Source organism: Leuciscus leuciscus, assembly GCF_965113295.1.
Source record: "Leuciscus leuciscus genome assembly, chromosome: 3".
Lineage (NCBI taxonomy): Eukaryota > Metazoa > Chordata > Actinopteri > Cypriniformes > Leuciscidae > Leuciscus > Leuciscus leuciscus.
In genome coordinates, this window is record NC_138727.1 from 2,616,126 (window position 1) to 2,633,384 (window position 17,259).

Below are 17,259 nucleotides of genomic sequence, written 5' to 3' on the forward strand. Positions count from 1 at the left end.
CAAGTGTAGACGTCATTTTCGGTTCAGGAATACATCACGGTTATGGTAGTAGCACTATGCATGCACTAGCACTGCATGTACAGTAGTGTGTGTGTGTCAATTTGACGGTTTGCGCTGCTTTGGAGACGAGAAAGACGCAGAGCATGGCGCCATGAGCTGAGCGCGGGCACGTTTGAGATCAAAGGCACCGCGTTTGATATCAAAGGCACCGAACATGCAGCAGTCCGAGAGCGGTGGAGGGGCGGCGACTTCTGAAGTCCAGCTCAACGAACAACCCAACGCGCTCATCGCGTGCAAAGTGTGCGAAGAGCTTTTTAGTGAGCAGCATTTAAAGGTAGGCGTGCACGCGCTTTGCTTTTACCCCGATTAATACCCGGTTTATCGCAGCGGGACCTGATGTCGCGGAAGTGAAAGCCATAAATTGTTGCTTCTAAAATGATTCATAATGTATTTACTGAAGTGGGACATGAGCATTGCACTAAAATAAAGTACTATGGTACTACATTGCTTTGTGGATATGTACCAGTAATACCTTGTTTTCTTGATCATGGCACTGCCATGTTGTTGTTGTTGTTGTTTTTTGGACATTGTATCATGACAGTATAATGTTTTTAGCATAAGCACCATGGTAATACAATGTTTTGGACATTTACCTTGCGAATGGCATGTATTTGCTAAAATGCACCAACAAGTACCCTGTTCTTTTGGGCATTGTACAACCATAGTATTTTTTGGACAATTACATAGTACCACAATATTTATTTTTTTAGACTGCACAAATGTAATCTACATTCATTTGAATGAGTCCATGGCCTGCAGAAACGCTTCAGATCTGATTGTGGGCCTTGTCAGTTTATTATCGACCTTACCTTTAACAGAAATACATTGTGATTTCACTTGTCTTGGTCATACTTGTAAATCCTTGGTTTGCTCCATCACATATCTTCTACATAGATAGCCATGTTAGACCCTGGTGCCACTATATAAGCCACTCTGAATTAATTTTGATTTATAATACATTTATAATAGCCTATGTTTATAAAAAGGGGTGTTCTGTACATAATAGAGCAGTGATTCAAACTAGATTTGGACATTTTCTTTAGAAAACCTGCCAAAAACTCCCTGCCATCATGTTTGGCTGCGTTTTGAGGGGTTGCCAAGCCAATGCCAATCTGGTGTTTTTAAACGGTTGCTATGCGGTTGCTGTGGTGTTTCGTTTGGTTGCTTATTTTTTGGCCCAAATCATAAGAACCCATCCCAAGTAGTAATGGGAGAAACAACGCTTTTCGAAACTTTGAATCAATCGAACCTATTGCTTTGCAAAATTATTCACTGTTTTGAAGCACAAGAAACGCCAAACTCTGGCGATGCCTGCTGATCAGAATGATGTAAATGCATTATATAGTTGAAACAAATGATTTGCAACGGCAAATCTTTCTTAATGCTGTGATTTATTAACCAACATGATCCATTTTCCAACGTCTCCCTCATTTTCCCTCTCTAATAATATGCCTGTATTACCCGTTGGGGTCTCTCTTTGGTCAGGGTGTTTGAAGCTTCCACAAAGCCTTGGTTTATTTTAGCACCACACCTGCTTTACTGCTACAAAAGGACATTCAATGAGGAACCAAACTCCTAGAAAGATCATTGACCGCAGCTGCTCACATGGAAAAGAAAATAAACCTTTGTAGCTTTTTATTTTTCCACTGACACTGAGGTCAAAGGTCGATCGCTGTCTTAGCTCAATATTTATCCCTTGAAGCCACTTATAAAGCAATTGTTTTTCTCTGTCTTGCATGACTTTCATCCCAGTATTGCTTAAATTGAGGCTCATTATGTAATATAATTTCCAAAGAGATCTATTTTTAGCAGGAACTATCCCATAAGAACAATGGAAAATGTTAGCTAAGAAGGCCAAGTGTCTGTCAGACTTACTAAATTATAAATACACAATCTGCACTTTTCCATAAGACAGAGTAATAAAAATCTGATGTGAAGGTGAAAGTGTGTTAAATGTTAAAAGACATTGCTCTTGGTTTATTATGCAGAGATGACTATAATATTTTGCAAACATTATTTTCATTTTAGCATGCTTGAATATCTATGATACTTTTTAAAAGTTACTTAAATAACTTAAACTTATTTAAAACTTAAATAACTAAATTGTGACTAATTGAAATTGTCGGCCTTATAATACATTTGAGATTTATGATTCAGCATTGTTCTAGGATCAAGCATTTCAGTGTGCATTTTGTTATTTTATTTTTTATCTAAAAACAGCACACAGATTTATTAGCACTTATACTACAGGGCTGGTAAATGCTTGAATCTGATTGGTTGACGAACATTCTAAGGTGTGTCATTATTTTCAGGGAAACGCGCGGGTAAAGTAGTTCAGGCAGGTCTTGACCGCATTACTAGCCTGACGTCGTCATACTCAGATTCTAGTCAGAATGTGAGTCTGATTCTGCTCCATTGGGCTGTGATTAAGGGGGCGTGTTTCAACCGAACCGATTGGATAGACCTACAACCAATCAGAGCAACGGAGTAAGTGACGTATGTTCTTCATTCATCTTTCCGATCGACGAATGCCTTGATCGCGGTTCTCTGTTCCTCTTTTGAAATTAATGCGCTGTCGATATCTTCTATAACAGACGCGATGGCGGAATCTACACATGATGTTTCATAAACAAAGTTCGGGAGGAGCACGTTCAAATAATCAATCCAATCAACTTGTCATCAAACAATTACCATGTCTACCCTATCGGCATGAGAGGAAGCATATATATATTCACTCTGTCAACTCACCTAACATTCCTTGACAGTTTCCAGCATCCCTCCACTCACTCTCGGCTTGTTCTTCCACAGCCTGGAATACGGGGGGAGTACTTTAGGTTCGGGCCGAATACCGAGTCCGGAGCCTCTCCTCGGACAGCACGCCAAATATGCATTTATTCTATCTGACTTATTTGTAAGTGTGAACTCGTGAAATCTCAATTCTCCAGCGGCAGCCATCTTTGTTGTAAACGAATTCAACCCAAGCGCTCGTTGGTGACGTGGATGATTACGTTACTGTTGATCATCTGTCCATCATCGTATAAAGCCCGCCCTGACAATCTGATTGGTCCGAACAGCTCTGGTTCGAGCATAGTTACTCCTCAACGGATCGAACTTCCTGACCTAAAAATGTTGTGGGCGGGGCTAAGTTCGGCTGGCATCCAGGCTACCGCATTACAGCTCCATATCACTGCGCCAAACGATTTCACTTATTTCAAAGATTCTTACAGCCCACAGAACTAAAACCCACAACGACACTGACAAAACAAATAAATATAGTAAGCAATAAGAAAAAAACGGCAAAATATTTCCATGTTTTTTGCCACAAAATTACGTTTTATGATGTATGAAAAGCACATGCTCTCTTCCTCCCGCTCAAACGCACACGAATAGGCCTACAGTACGGACACACACTCGCACAGAAACATGTTGTCAGCACTTCTCTGACAATTTTATCAGCAAAATAGTTTTACAACTTAAAAGCCACATGAATTTCTCACTAGTGAGGTAATAACAGCGCTGTTCTTGAAGCAGATAAACTTACAGTTTCACTATTAGTAGAGACGCTGCTGCCGAACACTGTTGAGAGACACACAGATTCAGGTCTCTCTCTCTCTCTCTCTCTCTCTCTCTCTCTCTCTCTCTCTCTCTCTCTCTCTCTCTCTCTCTGTGCTATCAGTGGCTCAAGTCTCCGTCACTAGCTCTAAAATGAATTAGCAACGGAGGCATGGGATGAGATGTGTAAGAAATTAGTCCCACACACAAGAGCATTTCAAGGACAAAAAAACCTGACAAATGTCTTGAAATGCATCATCTGAACAGTGTCCTGAGGTGTGGTAACTGCAGATGCCACCTCGGGTGTGCATTATTTTCTAATAATTCAACGACCCGTCTTCAATTATTGCTTACTTACTTTACTTAAAGGCAAACTTTCGTTTAAAAGCATAATTAGAATGGAAATGCCACTTTTAAGTTTGACCGTATTTTCGTTTTCAGTTAAATGCCTTGTGAATGGGAGTGTATGGGGCACGACTATGATAGCATCAAAATCGCTATTTTTAAAACACTAATGCGGCTCGACACAGCATGAAACTGTGCTGGAAGTCTCACCAGCGGCTCTACACATGAACTCCAGCATTGAGAACAGAGTTTGTGTACAAAGAGTTTACTAAAAAGAAAGATTTTGAACAACTCACTGTCTCTGTGTCCGCTGGCATTATGACAGTCAAAAATAGTCGATTTCCGTAACCGGGAGGAGAGTAAAGATGGAAAGCTCCTAAAGCTTAGTTCAATATGAATTCACGGATAATTTGTTAGTGAAAATCCATATTGACCTTGTATTTGAAAAAGGATCCTCAGATAAGAAGCAATACTAAAATTCAGAGTCAGTTCATTCGCATTCGGTGATCGACTATTTTTGACTGTCAAAATGCCAGCGGGCCGAAACAACAACAGCTCCAGTGAGTTGTTCAAAATCTTTCTCTTTAGTAAACTCTGTGTACAGAAACAGTGTTCTCAATGCTGGAGTTCATGTGTAGAGGCGCTGGTGAGACTTCCAGCACAGTTTCATGTTGTGTCGAGCCGCATTAGTGTTTTAAAAATTGCGATTTTGGATGCTATCATAGTCGTGCCCCATTCACTCCCATTCACAAGGCAATTTAACCTAAAACGAAAATACGGTCAAACTTAAAAGTGGCGTTTCCATTCTAATTATGCTTTTAAACGAAAGTTTGCCTCGGGTAGATTAACAAAAAGAGCCCAGGTTGCATTTTGGCGAGAGTTACGCTTTAAATGATTATTGAGAGAAATGATGAAATCTCCAGCTAAATGGGTTTTCTTTTTCAGACTTTGAAAACATGCAGATAAGCTCATGATGATACTCGCATTTAAGAGCGAGCTGGTCATTTTTCATCTAACAAAAACAGGGATTATACAAATTGTACTTTTTTTGTACGTTTCGACATTTTGCTCTGTGTTTAGCTCCTTAACTACAACACAAGTGAAAAGAAACTGTGTAATGGTTATTCTTGCGTATGTTACACATGCTTTCTATCTTGTAGGTCTGCCCTTAAAAGCATCGTTCATGCAGAAATTTAAATTGTCATCATTTACTCACCATCATATCTTTCCAAACTCTAATGGATTTCTCTCTTCTGCAGAGCACCAAAGAAGGACATAAAGATAGTGTGAAATGAATCCATAAGTCTTCTGAAGTGACATGATCGTTATTATCTTGTTACGGCTGCTTTACAGCAGAATCTGTCTCATACATATTTGATGCAGTTTGCATCATAATTCTGTTACTTTAATGTTTATTATCGGGAAGCTGCTTTGAAACAATTTCTATTGCATAAAATGCTATTAAAATGAAGGTGACTTGACTTGACATGATCATTTTGTATGATGAACAGAGAGAGAATTTATCATTTGATCATCTGAGGGCTGTGTTGCCATATTTTATGTTGTTCTTTTGTGTTCACATGAGTTTGGAATGACATGATGAAGAGAAAAATTATGACAGAATTTTCATTTTTGGGTGAATTATCACTTGTTATTAGAGACATATAGATGGCTGAATAAGCTACACTACTGTTTAAAACTTTGGGGTCGGTAAGATTTTTTTTTATGTTTTTGAAAGAAGTCTCTTTTGCTCACCAAAGCTGCATTTATTAAATCAAAAATACAGTAAAAAAAAAAAATAATATTATTACAATTTAAAATAACTGTTTTCTATGTGAATATATTGTAAAATGTAATTTATATCCTGTGATCAAAGCAGAATTTTCAGCATCATTACTCCAGTCTTCAGTGTCACATGATCCTTCAGAAATCAGTAATAAATAAGAATTCTGAATTAATGAATAAAAGTATAATAAAAAAAAAATAAATCAAATAAGAAAAAATCTTACTATCTCCAAACTCCTTTAATGTCCTGGGTGATTGCCAGTGTGTTGCTGGTAGGGCTGTAATCAACCAAAGAAAATCTTGGTCAACTAAAGTCCTGAAATTTTCGACTAAAAATCGACTAAAAATGACGTTAGGAAAAGAAAAAAAACGTTAAAATGAATTGGCTGCGCACTGTGCGCAGTACTTGGTAGCCTTGTTGTCCGCCTGAATGAATTATAAATAAACATAAAAAACTAGTAGGCTATTTGCAGTATATTAAATCGTTTTTGACCTAATTATTTTGCACTGAAATGAGTCTGACACACGAGTCTGTCGGCTCTGACAGCGTTGCATCACGTGCACCTGCGCAATATCAGAGCCTATGATTTCCGAAAATAGTACTATTGTTTTTGTCATATGTATTATAATAACTGACAGACACTATCATTTCAGCCGCTCTGTGCAGCCGCTCTGTGGACCTCAGCTCTTAAACACAAAAGGCACGTCCACTTTAATAAAAAAAGAATATTTATTAAACAAACCAGATCAAGTAATAATATTCAGCAAACCTTCTAGTAGCCTACTTTCTCCAATCTTGTCTCTCTTCTCCAGTGGGTTGGGCTAATCCAAAAGAAGTGAAAACAAGGGGGGGTGTTCTGAAGACAGACTGTTACCGGTGAAACAGGGGTGCTCTGAAAACCCCCCCATTAGCAATTAGTGCTTTCCACCTGATGAAATGAACGCGGCAAAAAATCGACCAATCAGAATTTTGGTCGTGCCAGAACGTATCGACCAATAATCGACTAATCGACTGGGAGATTACAGCCCTGGTTGCTAGGTGGTACCTATGTAGTTGCTAGGCTAGGGTGTTATGGGTGGTTTCTAGGAGGTTGCTATGCAGTTGCTGGGTGTTCTGGTGATTGCTAGGTGGTTACTATGTAGTTGCTGGGTGTTCTGGGGTGTTGCTAGGAGGTTACAATGCAGTTGCTTGGGTGTTCTGGGTGATTGCTATGGTGTTGCTGGGTGTTCCGGTGGTTGCTAGGTGGTACCTATGCAGTTGCTAGGGTGTTATGGGTGGTTTTCTAGGATGTTGTTATGCAGTTGCTGGGTGTTCTGGTGATTGTTAGGTGGTTACTATGTAGTTGCTGGGTGTCCTGGGGTGTTGCTGGATGTTCTGGGGGTGTTGCTAGGTGGTTACTATGCAGTTGCTTGGGTGTTCTGGGTGATTGCTATGGTGTTGCTGGGTATTCTGGTGGTTGCTAGGTGATCACTCTGCAGTTGCTGGTTGTTATGGGTGGTTGCTAGGAGGTTGCTATGCAGTTGCTGGGTTTTCTGGTGGTTGTTAGGTGGTTACTCTGCATTTTCTAGGGTGTTCTGCTTGATTTCTAGCCTAGTAGGCTAGTGTGTATGTTATGGTTAAGTTTTAGACATTTGAGGTGACTTTATCCCTGCTTCAGTGTCTGTAGTGGAAATGTCTGCCTGGCTGATGTTTGACCACCAGCACTAAACAACACTACCTAACTCATTTAAATCATCTTAATCATTATTAAAGAGCCAGCAAAACACTGGTCAAGTGAGAATGCCTCTCTGCTGTGAGAAAGCATGGGCAAATGTTTAAGCTGTTCTGCACTATGGCTGGGCGCACATGTGACTCAGCTTTTGTCCCGGGATTGACTCGGTCCCGTATGCATGAGCGCTCGGTGTCTTTCCCTCCAGTACTGCACTGTAAACCTTTGTTCTGCATTTTGCCCTCTCGGTCTCCATTCAGAGCAGGTGACTGTATGTTTGAGCTTTAAAGCTAATGCACAGATGGTGCGTTCACCCTTTGGCCACATGTGACATGAAATACTTCTTCAGTTGATGCATGAAAACCCGGACAGGCTGTACCTACAGTACACAGAATGTATTTACACATTTAATACAAGAAAAATACAGGATTATAGAAGGTTTGCATTATAAATGAGGTGCATACACATATATTACAGCTAGGTAAAGTTTGCAAAGACAATTTTTGATGTTGGCTTGAGGAAGCATGGACAAAGTTTGAAGTAGATTTAATACTTTGAAATTTGAAGGACGGACAGACAGATTTTACTGTATTCTGGGTGGTTGCTATGTAATGAGTAGGGTGTTGCTATGAGGTTGCTAAGCAGTTGTTAGGGTGTTCTGGATGTTGCTAGGAGGCTGCTATGCAGTTTTTGGGTGTTCTGGATGTTGCTAGGGTATTGCTATGCAGTAGCTGGGTGTTTTGGGTGGTTGCTAGGGTGTTGCTGGGTGTTCTGGTGGTTGTTAGGCAGTTAGTCTGCAGTTGTTTGGGTGTTCTGTGTGGTTGCTGGGGTGTTGCTGGGTGGTTGTTAGGAGGTTGCTATGCAGTTTCTGGGTGTTCTGAATGGTTTCTAGGTGGTTACTATGCAATTGCTTGGGTGTTCTGGTGGTTGTTAGGTGGTACCTATGCAGTTGCCAGGGTGTTATGGGTGGCTTATATGAGGTTTCTATGCAGTTGATGGGTGTTCTGGTGATTGCTAGGATGTTGCTGGGTGTTCTGGTGATGGTCGCTAGGTGGTTACTATGTAGTTGCTGGGTGTTCTGCGGTGTTGCTAGGAGGTTGCTATGCAGTTCTTCCAAATGGTTGCTACGTGGTTACTATGCAGTTGCTTGGGTGTTCTGGGGGATTGCTAGGGTGTTGCTTGGTGTTCTGGTGGTTACTCTGCCGTTGCTGGATGTTATGGATGGTTGCTATGCAGTTACTGGGTTTTCTGGTGGTTGCTAGGTGGTTACTTTGCACTAGGGTGTTCTGGGTGATTGCTAGCCTAGTAGGCTGCTATGCAGTTGCTGGGTGTTCTGGATGTTGCTAGGGTGTTGTTATGCAGTTGCTACAGTGTTCTGGGTGGTTGTTAGGAGGTTGCTATGCAGTTACTGGGTTTTCTGGTGGTTGCTAGGTGGTTACTTTGCACTAAGGTGTTCTGGGTGATTGCTAGACTAGTAGGCTGCTATGCAGTTGCTGGGTGTTCTGGATGTTGCTAGGGTGTTGCTATGCAGTTGCTACAGTGTTCTGGGTGGTTGTTAGGAGGTTTCTATGCAGTTACTGGGTTTTCTGGTGGTTGCTAGGTGGTTACTTTGCACTAAGGTGTTCTGGGTGATTGCTAGCCTAGTAGGCTGCTATGCAGTTGCTGGGTGTTCTGGATGTTGCTAAGGTGTTGCTATGCAGTTTCTACAGTGTTCGGGGTGGTTGCTAGAGTGTTGCTAAGGTAATCTGGGTGGTTTTAAATAGAATATCAATATGTTGGCTTTCTCAAGACAAATAAACGAGCATGAGAATAAGTATTGCACTGGTATTATAAACAGAACGCTGCGTTGAAATTATTTAAAGCACTGACATTTGAAGTAGCTTAAGTGTCCATATACATGTATGGGGCTACTGTAGATAATATGTAAATCACTCATATGTTACATCAGCATGCACTTTTGTGCAGCTGGATATAAATATCTTCTGGTGGCTTATGTGTACCACAACTATCCGCTGTCTCACCTCCACTTGTCTTTGCATAACACCCATCTAGTGTCTGCTTGCCTTTGCATTTTTTCCATCACCTTATTTCGGTTTCATATTTCCATTTTTCCATTGAGTCAGATATGCACCGTCCTTCCATAATACACACGCAGTGCATGTACACGAACGGGTGATCAGTGTAATCTTTAAACAAGTGAGACTTGTGGGTTACTGTCTAACCATGCAGTCTTTACCATCAACACATTTACACACACAAACAAGAATGAGTTCGCCACAGTCAGCTTGTTGTTTTGTTGCCGTTTGGTGAAAGTGGTTCCCACGGTCATTGAAAACCTGTAAATGTTGGGGAATTTTAAAACTGTGTTGGAATTATCAGTGTTAAAATGTATGGAATGTTCTGTGGAAAGTTGTTCAAAAGTCATAGTGATGTCTGGTTTGTGAGCAAATCTTTGAATCAGTTAAAAATGAATCAATTGAACCAGTTTACACAATGGATCATAAGCAAATTGTTATGAATCAAAATATATGTGGTTGCTAGGGTGTTCTGGTTGGTTTCTAGGTGGTCAGTTCACAGAATTAATCAATCAATAGTAAATAGGAATGAATCAAACTGATTAACCAGTAATCCCAATTAGGCATTGTTTTATTTATTTATAAGAAATGGTTATTTTTTTGATAAGGAAAGTTGGCCAACTTGACTATAGTAGTGTAACATTTATTTTAAAACTTACAGTGTTTCAACTAGGCTACTGTACTGTATATGTTTGATTTATTTTAAGTGTTTGCAAGATGTTTTTTTGTAATCAGGCTCTCAAAAATTATATAAAAATTTGTATTTAGATTTATCGGCCAATATATCGGTAATCGGCTTTCAAATGTAAAGAATTATCGGTTATCAGTATCGGACAGAATTTTCATATCGGTGCTTTCCTAATGGTAAGGTTACTTACAGTTAACTAATTTAACAAGTCTTTTTTTTCTGTAAAAGTTATTAAAAATGTCTAAGGGCAGGATTTGAGAAAGAAAAACTAATTTAGATTTTTCTGATAAAGTTTGTGATTTAAATGTGGTTTTAAAAAGTTTCAGGTTTGCTTGTTTGTAAAGTTTTGTGATTATATAGTAATATGGCTTTAAAATAATATTAAATAATAATTACTAGATAATATTATTACAAAAAAAAAACTAATACAAATATAATAATATTTATATTATTTTAGTATATGATAATTATTTTAGTATATGATAATTACAAAAAAAAAAACCATAATAAAAAATATTACTATTGGGATATTTTACTGTAAAATAAAAATATAATATTTAAGGTTTTATTTTTAAAATAATGTATCAAAATAATATATAACTATAAAATTGCAATACATACTTTAATAAATTCATTGTCAAATGTTAATCGCATAAAATCGCAAAAAAAACGTATTTTTTTGTTCATAAGTGCTTCTCATTACGAGTATGGGAAGATGATTGGCACATGTTGCGTTTGGTAATCGCTCTAATAAATATCGCGATTTTGGTTTTATTTCTAGTGGGAATGCGTGGGTTAATATAGTCTGATTATTGTGTAATAGTTTTGGTATCACAGGTGCAGTCTGGGCACATTCTGCTTTCTGGAGACAAGACAAAACAAGTGAGTCTGTGCTTTGTTGTCACATTGTAAAAGAATGATGTTAGAAAGTAGTTGAATGACATAGAGATGTTGGGATGGAAAGGTGAGAGACAGTAGGATTGCCACATGGAAACATGCTGAAGGGAGAGAATGAGGATATTGGACTGAGTGATGTCATGAGTTTCCAGTTCCTCATTAGGATTAGTCAGCAACAAGGAATGAGAGACTGACAGACAGAGAGAGAATGAAAGGAGGAGCTGAAGGAGAGAGAGAGGCGGTCCTCAACAGTATCAGCTGGACTATAAGCAGCATTAGATAAACCTGCGAGTAAAGCCGTGACCTCGCAGCACTTTTAGAAACTTCTGCTGGCACGTGTGGCGGAGTGGCTTTTCTCTGGAGAGATTTCACCTGGAACAGACTCTGAACGTCTTATGCTGGAAATCCCGGTAGAGGCAGGCAGGTGATCATCCGCGGTGCTTCGAATGTGATCTGCACATTCTTCTGAAACTGAATCATGCATCTTAAAACTACAAAATGCAACCACTTGTGCCTGGTGGCCACATCGGTGGACCATGAGATATTCAGTCGGCCACAGGTTCGGGTAAGAGTCTGATCGAGAGTGTTTCAGCTTCTGCTGCTAATTTTGCATTTGTTGCATCATGTTTTTGTTTTTTATATTCGGTCTCCCACAAGCTTACACAATTGGTTTCTTTCGATCCTTAAACTAGCCTGGTCGTGTTAATCTGCTTCTCCTGCAGTTCTTAGTTTTCCAGCTCTCCTGTTTCTGATGGCCTGTTTGGTTCCGATAAACAAAGGGATTAGAGGCTTGAAGCTTGAAACGGACTGTTTTGTTTACATGCTTGATTTTAGTTAGAATAATTTGCTTTAAATTGATGCATATGATGTAAAAGATTCTATTTCCAATTAAAATCTGTTCTTTAGAATTTAATTGGAATATTTATATTAATAATTTAATATTAATCCTGAAAAAAAACAAAAAAAACTATATGAAGCAGCACAAATGTTTTCAACATTGATAATAATCATAAATGTTTCTTGAGCATCAGATCAGCATATTAGAATGATTTCTGAGGGATCATGTGGAGTAATGATGATGCACAAAATTCAGCTTTGATCACACTAATAAATTACACTTTACTATATTTTACATAGAAAACAGCTATTTTAAGTTGTACAAATATTTCTAAATTTTACTGTATTTTTTTAATCAAACAAATATAGTCTTGGTGAGCAGAAGAGACTTCTTTCAAAAATATTTTTTAAATCAGTTACACTTTATTTTAAGGTGTCATTAGGCGCCAAAACTTTTGCAAAAAAAAAAAAAAAAAAAAAAAAATATTTATTTGTGATTTTTTTATAAAAAAAATTAGAAAAAAACGTCGACAAAAAACTATTGTGAAATGACGGCGTTTCCATTAACCAATGTTATGCGACTAAAACGTCATTTTTTCCTCTCGCGATCAGTAAAATCATTCCAAAATGGAGGTTTATGTACTAATCCCAGCCGCTGCACTGCAATTATTATTAAAGGGATACTCCACTTTAAAATGAAAATTCTGTCATCATATACTCACCCTCGTGCTGTTTCAAACCTGTATGAATTTCTTTCTTCTGCTGAACAGAAAGGAAGATATTTAGAAGAATGTCAGTAACCAGACAGTTTCTGGTCCCATTGACTTCCATAGTAGGATGGGACCAGAAACTGTCTGGAGATGTATGTGTGTTTTCCAAGCATTAATGGTGAGGAACGACCCTTATACTAGTGAGCGGCACATATGAGGTGTTTCTGGGTGTTTCTCCCTCGTTTCTCAGTCGAGTTCTTGGTTGCGGCATTTATTTGAGGTTTAGAATCCAGTATTGCTGTAATTATTTTGTCTTATATGAATTCTTAAGAACTCTGTCTCGTATTCTCTCCAAACACACCGCGTCATCTATACGTTAGGTGACCTGGAAATGCGCAAAAACTGTTTCCATTGCAGTTTTGCGAAATATTTCTTTTTCGAATTGCCTGAAAAACCTCCTCATGCGAGCGTGAAAACTTTTTTGCGATAAATGGGAGTTTTTGCAAAAATTACGTGTTTCCATTGGGCGTATTTTCTAATTTCAATTTCAATTTGCCCAAATTGAAGGGTAACGCGGCTGCTGTGTTACTGTGTAATTATTATAGTAAGTACTGAGTAATATTAAGCAACTACATGTACTTACTATAGGGTTAGGGTAGGATCAACGTCCTGCAAGCTGTAGCTAGCAGAGAAATCCAGTATTTGGTGTGATGACAGAAACACTACTCATTAAATCTGGAAATGAATGTATTTCCTGCATGTTACAGCAGTGCCCTACTCACTTTCATGATTGGGTCGCATGGGTTCCTTGTTTTCCTTCCATACATGACGTTGGCGACCCTCTTGCAATGTTTTTCTTTGAGGAAATTGCGATGTTTATGATTGTCTTGTTTAATCTCAGTCCAGTTATTTGACACTTTTTCCCCCCGTCTCGTTTTGCATCATCAGGAGCAGTTTGAGGCTTTGTTCCGTGCGTTTGATCCCGACACATCGTTCCAGTTCTTCAGGAGCTTCAGACGGGTTCGGATCAACTTCACCAATGCTTTAGCGGCAGCCGAGGCCCGAGTCAAACTCCATAAGAGTGACTTCAATGGAAAGGAGATGCGTCTGTATTTCGCTCAGGTAATAACCATTACAAAGAAGTTATATGGTGGTACGGAGATTGTGACAGAGTATTTCCATGGTGCCTTATTTTTATACCAAAGTACTACATCTGGATTCTGAACTCTATCTGGATTCAAACATCCACGTGTGTCTATTAAACCTTTGTCAAAATCACACCAGAATATTAAGGTCTGCGTTGGCGCTGATCCAGAGAGGACAGTCGTCATGTAAAGGTTTAAAACAGCTTCACAAACCACACAGTGTCATTATTTCTGTGTTACAAATTTTCATATTATCACAGAAGTTCACATATAAACACTGATGTCTACGTTAGCGATCAAAATAGAGCAAATCACCTTTTGAAAAGTAGCTTGATGCTTCAAATGAAGATTGTATCGATTACATCATTACACCAGTAGGTGGCGACAAGTTACTGTTAAAAATTAGGGTTACACTTTATTTTAAGGTGTCATTGTTACAGTGTAATTATATATTTAAGTACTGAGTAATATTAAGTAACTACATGTACTTACTATAGGGTTAGGGTAGGATTAGGGTTTGGTTGAGGATTAGTTGCGTGTAATTATGCATAATTTACTGTTATTACTATGGTAAGTATATGTAACATATGTAACAAGGACACTGTAAAATAAAGTGTTACCAGTCACTGAATCATTCATTCAAGAGATTCGTTTAGAAATGCTGAATCATTCAGTAATGAAACAAATTTTTAATTTTTTATTACTTTATGAGTGAGTCATTGAATCATTCACTCAAAAAGATTTTTTTAAAATAATTATTTCTAATAATTACATTTTTAATTAGATGGCAGCATTTAACATTTTGTCTGAACATCTAGTAAATTACGTTATGTTGTTTAGTTGTCTGTTCAGAATCGTGATCTCTATTTGAAACCAAAAAAAAGCATGATTTTCTATTTATTCAGAATCGTGCAACTCTATCGTTTTGCATGGTACTCCAAAGAATAGCAATGTATTTTTTGTTTAGTGAGGTTTTTATTAATTATAAAGTCTTATGAACAAAGATTATCTTAACTATTACCACATGGGTGAAAGTACAATGAAATTGCATTTGCAGAAAGCATTAACTTTATGCTCAAATTACCCTAAAATACAAAATAAAAGCCTATTTAGCGATATTAAAGATCCATTTCTAAACGCACAAACAAACAATAACATTTGAAAAGCTATAATAACTGGAAACAGCTTGTAAAAATAAAACTATTAAATAAAATATTATATATATATTTTTATATATATATATATATATATATATATTTTTTTTTTTTATAAATGTTGGTTACTATTAACTATTTTTCATAGTGTGATTTTTATTTTTATTTTAAACACAGACATTATGCTAATTATTAGTTGTAATAATATTATAATAGTAATGAATAATAATGGTTAAAAAATGTGTTGCTTCCATTCAATAACAAGTGAGACTTCAGTGGTATTTTGACCACTGGTTTCCATTTAAAAATCTGATCACCGTATGCAAATAGGACAGAATGAAACATAGAAACGCCCTGCTAACCTGGTTTAGCGTTGTGGATTCCTGTAGCTCAAACAATAACACATGACAGTAGCAACACAAAGGTCATGGGTTTGATTCTCACAAAATGCATGATCTGATCAAATGTATATCTATAATGCAATGTAATTCACTATGGATAAATGCATCTGCCAAATGTATATAAATGCAAATATTTTTTAGCTTTCTCCTTTTCTTTCTCTCGTTCTCTTGTTTTTTTTTTTAACTGCTGCCATCAGGTAGATGTTAGAGAGCCATTAAATCTCTCACAACCAGATTTAAGAACAGCTTTTTTCCCTTGAGCTGTGAACGCTCTAAATCAGTCACGTAACTCACGATGCACCTAATCATCCGCATATCTGCTAATGCATCCTTTTTACATACATATTATGACACATAACAATGAACATTATTATCTATTTTAGTGCTGCTGCATTAATGTTTGTTCTGTTAACCATCAGAATATACGGTTTTATCTGTTTTACTATGAACAGTGTTTACAATCATGCACATATCTATAATACTGATGTACTCTTGCACTACCTCACTTTACAACAACACTATACTGTGGTTGCATTACGGTTCATGCACGTATCTATAATACTGATGTTGTTTTTAAAGTACTCTTGCACTACTGTTTATAATGTGTATTGTTTAAATCATATTTAAATTGTTTATTTTATTCTACTAGTTATTTATCATTACTTATTGTTTCATGCATCTTTTTTTAGAGCTGCTAACTACTACATTTATTTATTTTATTTTTTTGCTTTTATTTGGTTCATCTTAGGTCTGACATAAAGTAACAATAATGTAAATATAGTAATATAGTATAATTAATATAGATACATATACAACCATACATTAATTCAGATTAAGAAAAAGAAGAAAACAGCAGGCTTGTATAGTTACGCACACACACACACACACACACACACACACACACACACACACACACACACACACACACAAAGAAAATAAATAAAGTAAAATAGGAATTGAACAATAATAAAGCTTCTTCTTCTTCTTCCAGTCAGTGCACATCGGCAGCCCTCGCCTGGAGCCTCCGAAACCCGAGAAGCAGTTCCTGATCTCCCCGCCAGCGTCGCCCCCTGTAGGCTGGGCTCAATCGCAGGACGCCATGCCCGTCCTCAACTACGACCTGCTGTGTGCTGTGTCTAAACTAGGACCAGGTATAACCCAGTTACCTCTTTTACATGCTATACTTGTATACTGTACACTGCTATATTTTGAGCGCTGCACTATATTTATCAACAACATATGCGGCATATGCACTTCCATTCAAGAAATTAATACTTTTATTCAGCAAGGATGCATTGAAGTGATCAAAAGTGACTGTAAAGATATTTATAATGTTGCTAAAGATTCAGTTTCAAATAAATTTGGTTTTTGGTAAAAAAAATACAATATAGTTTCCACAAAAATATGAAGCATCACAACTGTTTTCAACACTGATAATAATCATAAATGTTTCTTGAGCATCAAATCATCATATTAGAATGATTTCTGAAGGATCATGTGACACTGAAGACTGGAGTAATGATGCTGAAAATTCAGCTTTGATCACATGATATAAATTACATTTGACTATATATTCACATAGAAAACAGCTGATTTACATTTGAATAATATTTCACTATTTTTACTGTATTTTTGATCAAATAAATGCACTGCCCTTGGTGAGCAGAAGACACTTCTTTCAAAAATATTAAATAATCTATATTAAATTGCTACAATTTTGCTAATCCACAATAATACTTAATGGAAGAAATTATTTTTGCTGTATTTTCTTAAATATGACCTATTATGCCATTTTACAAAGTCTTAATGTTGTTTTTAGGCTCTACTAGAACAGGTTTTCCTGCTTGAATGTTGATTATTTTCCTCATATTCTCCATTGTTGCGGCTCCTCTCTTCCCAGT

The 17,259-nt window shown here is 37.4% G+C and overlaps 1 protein-coding gene and 1 long non-coding RNA gene across 4 annotated transcripts in view; both read left to right on the forward strand.

Moving 5' to 3' along the window:
* The first annotated feature begins 35 nt into the window (after nt 1-35).
* Nucleotides 36-17,259, forward strand: part of rcan1b (regulator of calcineurin 1b) — a 19,733-nt gene continuing 2,509 nt past the window's right edge. Inside the window, exons 1-3 of one of the 2 annotated variants that reach the window (XM_082163955.1) lie at nt 36-334; nt 13,607-13,780; nt 16,350-16,509. In XM_082163955.1, the coding sequence (XP_082020081.1) occupies nt 215-334; nt 13,607-13,780; nt 16,350-16,509 (454 nt within the window). In that variant the 5' untranslated portion in view covers nt 36-214. Of the gene's footprint in view, nt 335-11,132; nt 11,677-13,606; nt 13,781-16,349; nt 16,510-17,259 lie in introns of those variants that run through there. The other variant, XM_082163956.1, reaches the window with a different exon arrangement.
* LOC309494554 lies at nt 5,996-9,460 on the forward strand. 2 transcript variants are annotated; one of them, XR_014204354.1, is made up of 3 exons: nt 5,996-6,014; nt 6,762-8,228; nt 8,302-9,460. It is a non-coding gene; the product is annotated as an uncharacterized lncRNA (long non-coding RNA). The 2 variants fall into 2 exon arrangements; XR_014204355.1 differs by lacking the exon at nt 5,996-6,014 and having other exon boundaries at nt 6,455-8,228; nt 8,302-8,732; nt 8,902-9,460.